We start from the raw sequence: 6,860 nt of genomic DNA on the forward strand, positions 1-6,860 counted from the left end.
ATCAGGCTGGAGCAGAGCAGATGGGGATGTGCCCTCTGGGTAGGAGAGCCTGGATTTGCTGGGCAGTGTCGACAAGCCCTGGAGGGCACGTTTGGGGAGCTGTGGGTCCAGCCCCCTGTGGGTCCAGGATTGGGGATGTGGGACTCTCCAGGGCACTGGAGGCAGGTTAAAGAGGTGGTTGGGTCTTTCCCTCAAACCCCAGCAAGGTCAAGTCTTTCCTACCTTCTCTCATAGTAAAGCAGGAGAAATTGTGTGATGTCAGAGCCTCATTCAGTTTCCAGTCACCAGCAGCTGATTACCAGTAGCAAAGCACGAAAGGCAAAGCAAGGCCAACATACTCTGAAGAGGACACATTTATTTTGTTTTTAAAAAAACAACAACAAAAATTCCCCCCTAAACCCAACCAGCCAACCCAAAAGCTCTGCAAATCCAGAACACCGTTCAAAAAGTATTTTGGCTCACCCACTTTTACAGCCTCTGTGCTAAAAAATATGTGCTACTATCTCAACAGCAAACGTTAAAACAAAACAAATCAGTAGCCCCATTTTTTTTTTTTTTGAGGGGGGGAGCCCTGGATTAAAATACTAGTTTTGACTAACGGGACTTTTCTGCTTGGACCTTTCCTCCAGCTCACAACTGGGCAAGCTCACCCGCTCTGCTACAGCTGGAAGGGAACTGCTCTCACTTCCGTGATGCTGTAACCATTATAAATATTGAGAAACACAGAGATCACACTGTAAAGTTAAAAAAAAATACCCCTGACAACAACAAATAATAACCCATCGTTGACACCTGATTGCAGCGAAGACCGAGTACAGCACACGGTTAAAAAAAAAGAGGAACCCCGACATCCCCAGACCTACCAGCATCACACAGGAATGGGAGACAACATGCAATTTCCTCGCTACAAAGAGCAAGTGGGCTATGTACAGTATGTTACACGTGCTCAGGCACCTGCTCAGCTATTGCTTAGCTCAGACCCCAGCCCGACAGCAGTTACAGCTCCCGCTGCCCAGCCGGGCTCCTGCCCCCAGCCTGGGGTTACACCCGTGAGTTCGAAGCTTCGATGAACCCCACCAGCTCACCCCTAATGCTTCGGTGCTGATATTTGTGTTGCCTACCTCCCTGTCTCAGCTGAAGCTCCGGGTAAGTATCTCTGAAGATCCAGATGAGGGATAAAGGTTTTGCCTCTCTCTGGGTCCTTCCTGGAGCCTGTGCAAACAGCTGGAAGTGAGAGCTGACCTGCATCAGGAAACAGTCTCTCCATCTACAAAATCCTTGGAAACATCCTACGTTTGACACTCAAAATACAAGAGGGGTTTTATTCAGGCTCAGGGGAAATCAAAACCAGAAGGGAAAACTCTGCAGCATCCCAGGCAGGAGCAAGCTGCAGGTCCCATCAGCATCATACTGGCTCTGCTTGGGTTGGAATTAACTTTTTCCATAGCAGCCCCTACGGTGCTGGGCTTTGGATTTGTGGCTAGAAGAGCGTTGGCAACACCAGTTGGAAACCAGTGCTTCAGTGTGCGCACAGCATCAAGGCTTTCCCTTTTTTCCCCACTCAGCTCCCCACTGATGATTAGGCCATGGGTAAGCAAGAAGCTGATGCAGATAAAAATCAGCAATAAAAAGGGATGGAAAGGTGTTTTTTGGGAAGGTGGCCATTGCTCGGGGACTGGCTGGGCACGGAGGGTAGGTGGCTGCATCACTTGGGGGTCTTTTCCCCTTCTTTCCTTTGCTGTGAAACCACCTTTATCTCTACTCTAAACCATCTTTATTCACCCATTTTCTTGGGTTTGCTCTTATTCCCTGCTCCCTGGTTGCACTGTGGGGGTCAGTGAGCAGCCATGCACTGTCTGGGGTTAACCCACCACAAGGCCAGGTTTAACGTTGGAAGGGTTGTAAACATCGAGGCCGGGAGCCATCGGGACATTGGGTGAAGGAATAACGGAGGTATCGTCCTTACTTGGCCAAGATGTCAATCAGGTTGATGTTGCTGGATGCCCCAATTGTCACGGCTGAGCAGGAACAGGATCAGGATGACAGAAACAAGGTGCTCCAGGAAAAACGAAGCAGCACAAAACAGCTCCCTGCGGCGCTAAGACCGAGCCAAGGCTGCGCGCTCACCCTGGCTCTGCCCAACACTGAGCTCAGAAGAGATGCAGCTGCTGCTCCTCACCTTGCTGGGAGACACACGCATGGGGACAGCCCCGCAGAGCTCCCGAAGGCCGCTCCTGCCCCTGGTGATAGGTGACACTGAGGGACACCGGCCCTGCACCAGGTGGATGCTGCTACGATGCACAGAAATGCCATAAGAGAAGCTGATGCCCAAGGGGTGGGAGAAGGGGAAAAGTGAAAGGAAAGGAAGTACAGACCCTCCCTCAGCAGCAGAAATAAGCTCAGCTCTACTGGCCCTTCTTAAGATTCTTGGCGTCACCTGACCCCTGAGGTTGGGCTGGAGCTGTGGCCCCACAGGCGTGCTGGGGGCTCAGCAGTTTGCTGCAGCTGGAAGCCCGTAACGACGCCCACTGAACATGCTTGTCACGAGGGAAGAAGTAGGAAGCGACTGAAAAGTGCCCTGCACTGAGGGCCTAAGGAAAGCAGGAGGAACGCACAACACCCTCTGCCTCCTGAAGTATCAGGGCAACGTCTGAGGACTCAGTGAAGCCTCAACAGCGCTTCACCGTCTCCCTGAGAAGGCTGTGGAGGTGACACAGTGGCACTTTCGGTCCCCGTAGCATCACCCCTTTTTGATTTCCTCAGGCTCCCAACTAGGCCCTGCTACTACTGATGGGGGCTTGGTGGTTTGGGAATCAGCCCCCTGAGCCATTCCCCAGTGGAGGATCTACTGGGCAGACTGGTGGGCTCCTGCTACAGGTGCATCCAACACCGTTCCAGCACAGGTGGTAGGATCAGGCAACGGGGACTCAGGTTAACAGCCAGGCGCTGCCTTTCCAGTGTAACTAACTGCACAAACAGCAGCTCCCTGGGGCTCAGCCACCCTCCACGGCCACCTGGACATTAAAGGACGGCACCAAAGAGGCTCAGGGTACAGCTCATCAAAGTTGGGAGGAGTGGACAACAGCACCACAACAAGGTTGGGCTCCTAAGAGAACTGGGTCAGCTTTTACATTTAAAAGGGTTATTCAAATGAAAAAAAAAAAAAAAAAAAAAAAAAAAAAGAACAAACAGGGGGAGAGGTTGGAAGCAAAAGGGATTGCATAAAAAAAAATGCAACCTTGCAAAAATAACCGTATCGCCTCTCCGTGATCCGTTTCAGGTCGGTTCCCAGCGGTGGCTCCATGTTTCCCAGGAGCTTGGCACAGCCAGCACCTCCCCTGTGTTATAAAAACAACCCCCCTCTGGGGGATTCCCTGCTGCTCTGCTCTATAAAACAATTAAAAAGGTCCCTGCAGAGAGTCCCTGGCTGTTACTCCTCCTTCGGCCTCTTCCTCCAGCGGGCCAGGAAGGGCCCGAGGCTGTTCCACACCTCCGTGTACATGAGAGTCCCCACGAAGACGAAGGCGGTGCCCAGCCAGTGCCAGGCCGTGAAGGGGTTACGGAAGTAGAGGATGGAGAAGATGAGGCTGACGAACTTGCGCAGCGTCACCACCAGCGTGACAGTGAGGGAGGTGCACTCCGTGGTCAGGATGAAGACGCCTCGGATGCAGACATATCTGGGGGGGTGGAGGTAAGGGGACATCGGGGCTGGAGAGGGAGAACACCTGGGCAGGCCTTTGGGAAGGCAGAAGGGAGCCCCAGTTTGGTTACAGAGGGAATTAAAATTCCCTTCTCCTCACATCAGCATTTTTCCAGCTATGAACAGGTTCACTACAAACCCCAGGGACACCCCAAATCTTCCGGACTTCCCCCAAGCTCACCCTGGGACAGCAGAACTAACCCCCTAGAGCAGCTGGGGCTGGTGTATTGTCAAAAAGTTAACAGGGTGCAGCGTTTACAGCCCCTGCCACGGAGCCAAGGGAAGCTAAAATCAGACTTCTCCCTTTATACCCACCAGAATTTCCCTGTCCCTCACGAGGGGGCATGGGAAAGGCAGATTAAAAGAGGGGGTTTTCATGGAGGAGCGTGAGCACCTGCAGAGCACAGCGCTCTCCAACACTGAGAGGAAGAGGGTAGGAGGGCCTTGGACTGAAGAGTCTCTTTCTTGAGGGGATTCTTCAGACTTTCAGGGTTGTCCTCACTGCCTGGAAGATGCCACACGTTGATACATTACAAAAAGCTCCTCATCTGTCCCTTCTACTGAGAACTGGCTACCAAAATCACCGTGAGTTTACACCAACCAGCCTTCCCCTGAGGACGTGGTGGCAGATTTCAGCCACCCTGGAAATAACGTCAGGCCCAGGTTAAATTCCACTCTGTATTTTCCAAGAGGTGGTGGCCAGGTGGTTCAGCCACCCTGGAAAAAAAGTTCCAGGTTAAATTTCAATTTTCCAAGAGTGCCACGAACATCAGCTCCCAAACGCAGGGACATGGCACCCGCACCCCAGTCCTCCTCTCCCACCCCGCTGCCATCTCTGCAGCGTGTCTCAGGCTGAATTTTTAAAGGATACTGAGTGATGACGTTCATGAGGAGGTAGAACCACATGATTGGCAGGGTCAGCCCGATCACTGGGACCTGGAAGGGCTCTGTGGGGAGAAATGACGTTAGGGAGGTCACTGCCCTGATGAGGCTTAAAGAAGGTGCATGGAGGTGTGTCCTGCTCCAGTCCTGGACAGACACTGCAGCTTTGGGAGGCAAATGCTGCACAAGGCAGACTGAGGTGTGGGCACATTTTGCTTTTCACAGAATCACCAAGGTTAGAAAATCCCTTGAGGCTCCTCCAGCCCAAGCATGACCCTCCCCCTGACCGTTCCCAACTCCCCCAGACCCCTCAGCGCTGGCTCAGCCCGACTCTTCAACCCCTCCAGGGATCCCGGGGACTCCCCCCTGCCCTGGGCAGCCCATTCCAACGCCCAACAGCCCCTTCTGCACAGAAATCCTTCCTCAGAGCCAGCCTGACCCTGCCCTGGGCAGCTTGAGGCCATTCCCTCGGGGCCTGGCGCTGGCTCCTTGGCTCCAGAGACTCATCCCCATCTCTCTCATTACTGGTTTAGCTGCATTTGCTTTGTGCATGTGCCGTCAGCTGCTGTGACCCAGGAGGAGGAGGGGGGGCAGGTGGGATTTGAGAAAAGCAACTTCTTGCCTCGTGGCAGCAGCCAGAGGATAATATCAGGCTGGAGCAGAGCAGATGGGGATGTGCCCTCTGGGTAGGAGAGCCTGGATTTGCTGGGCAGTGTCGACAAGCCCTGGAGGGCACGTTTGGGGAGCTGTGGGTCCAGCCCCCTGTGGGTCCAGGATTGGGGATGTGGGACTCTCCAGGGCACTGGAGGCAGGTTAAAGAGGTGGTTGGGTCTTTCCCTCAAACCCCAGCAAGGTCAAGTCTTTCCTACCTTCTCTCATAGTAAAGCAGGAGAAATTGTGTGATGTCAGAGCCTCATTCAGTTTCCAGTCACCAGCAGCTGATTACCAGTAGCAAAGCACGAAAGGCAAAGCAAGGCCAACATACTCTGAAGAGGACACATTTATTTTGTTTTTAAAAAAACAACAACAAAAATTCCCCCCTAAACCCAACCAGCCAACCCAAAAGCTCTGCAAATCCAGAACACCGTTCAAAAAGTATTTTGGCTCACCCACTTTTACAGCCTCTGTGCTAAAAAATATGTGCTACTATCTCAACAGCAAACGTTAAAACAAAACAAATCAGTAGCCCCATTTTTTTTTTTTTTGAGGGGGGGAGCCCTGGATTAAAATACTAGTTTTGACTAACGGGACTTTTCTGCTTGGACCTTTCCTCCAGCTCACAACTGGGCAAGCTCACCCGCTCTGCTACAGCTGGAAGGGAACTGCTCTCACTTCCGTGATGCTGTAACCATTATAAATATTGAGAAACACAGAGATCACACTGTAAAGTTAAAAAAAAATACCCCTGACAACAACAAATAATAACCCATCGTTGACACCTGATTGCAGCGAAGACCGAGTACAGCACACGGTTAAAAAAAAAGAGGAACCCCGACATCCCCAGACCTACCAGCATCACACAGGAATGGGAGACAACATGCAATTTCCTCGCTACAAAGAGCAAGTGGGCTATGTACAGTATGTTACACGTGCTCAGGCACCTGCTCAGCTATTGCTTAGCTCAGACCCCAGCCCGACAGCAGTTACAGCTCCCGCTGCCCAGCCGGGCTCCTGCCCCCAGCCTGGGGTTACACCCGTGAGTTCGAAGCTTCGATGAACCCCACCAGCTCACCCCTAATGCTTCGGTGCTGATATTTGTGTTGCCTACCTCCCTGTCTCAGCTGAAGCTCCGGGTAAGTATCTCTGAAGATCCAGATGAGGGATAAAGGTTTTGCCTCTCTCTGGGTCCTTCCTGGAGCCTGTGCAAACAGCTGGAAGTGAGAGCTGACCTGCATCAGGAAACAGTCTCTCCATCTACAAAATCCTTGGAAACATCCTACGTTTGACACTCAAAATACAAGAGGGGTTTTATTCAGGCTCAGGGGAAATCAAAACCAGAAGGGAAAACTCTGCAGCATCCCAGGCAGGAGCAAGCTGCAGGTCCCATCAGCATCATACTGGCTCTGCTTGGGTTGGAATTAACTTTTTCCATAGCAGCCCCTACGGTGCTGGGCTTTGGATTTGTGGCTAGAAGAGCGTTGGCAACACCAGTTGGAAACCAGTGCTTCAGTGTGCGCACAGCATCAAGGCTTTCCCTTTTTTCCCCACTCAGCTCCCCACTGATGATTAGGCCATGGGTAAGCAAGAAGCTGATGCAGATAAAAATCAGCAATAAAAA

At 52.1% G+C, this 6,860-nt stretch overlaps 1 protein-coding gene across 1 annotated transcript in view; it reads right to left on the minus strand.

Annotated features, from left to right (window-relative positions):
• Positions 1-340: 340 nt before the first annotated feature.
• Positions 341-6,860, minus strand: part of SLC35B4 (solute carrier family 35 member B4) — a 19,032-nt gene continuing 12,512 nt past the window's right edge. Inside the window, exons 9-10 of the mRNA XM_026867862.1 lie at positions 4,572-4,647; positions 341-3,677 (exon numbers count right to left, since the gene is read on the minus strand). Of these exons, the coding sequence (XP_026723663.1) occupies positions 3,431-3,677; positions 4,572-4,647 (323 nt within the window). The 3' untranslated portion in view covers positions 341-3,430. The remainder of the gene's footprint in view (positions 3,678-4,571; positions 4,648-6,860) is intronic.

Source organism: Athene cunicularia (assembly GCF_003259725.1).
Source record: "Athene cunicularia isolate RWA chromosome 1 unlocalized genomic scaffold, athCun1 chr1_part2, whole genome shotgun sequence".
Taxonomy (NCBI): Eukaryota; Metazoa; Chordata; class Aves; order Strigiformes; family Strigidae; genus Athene; species Athene cunicularia.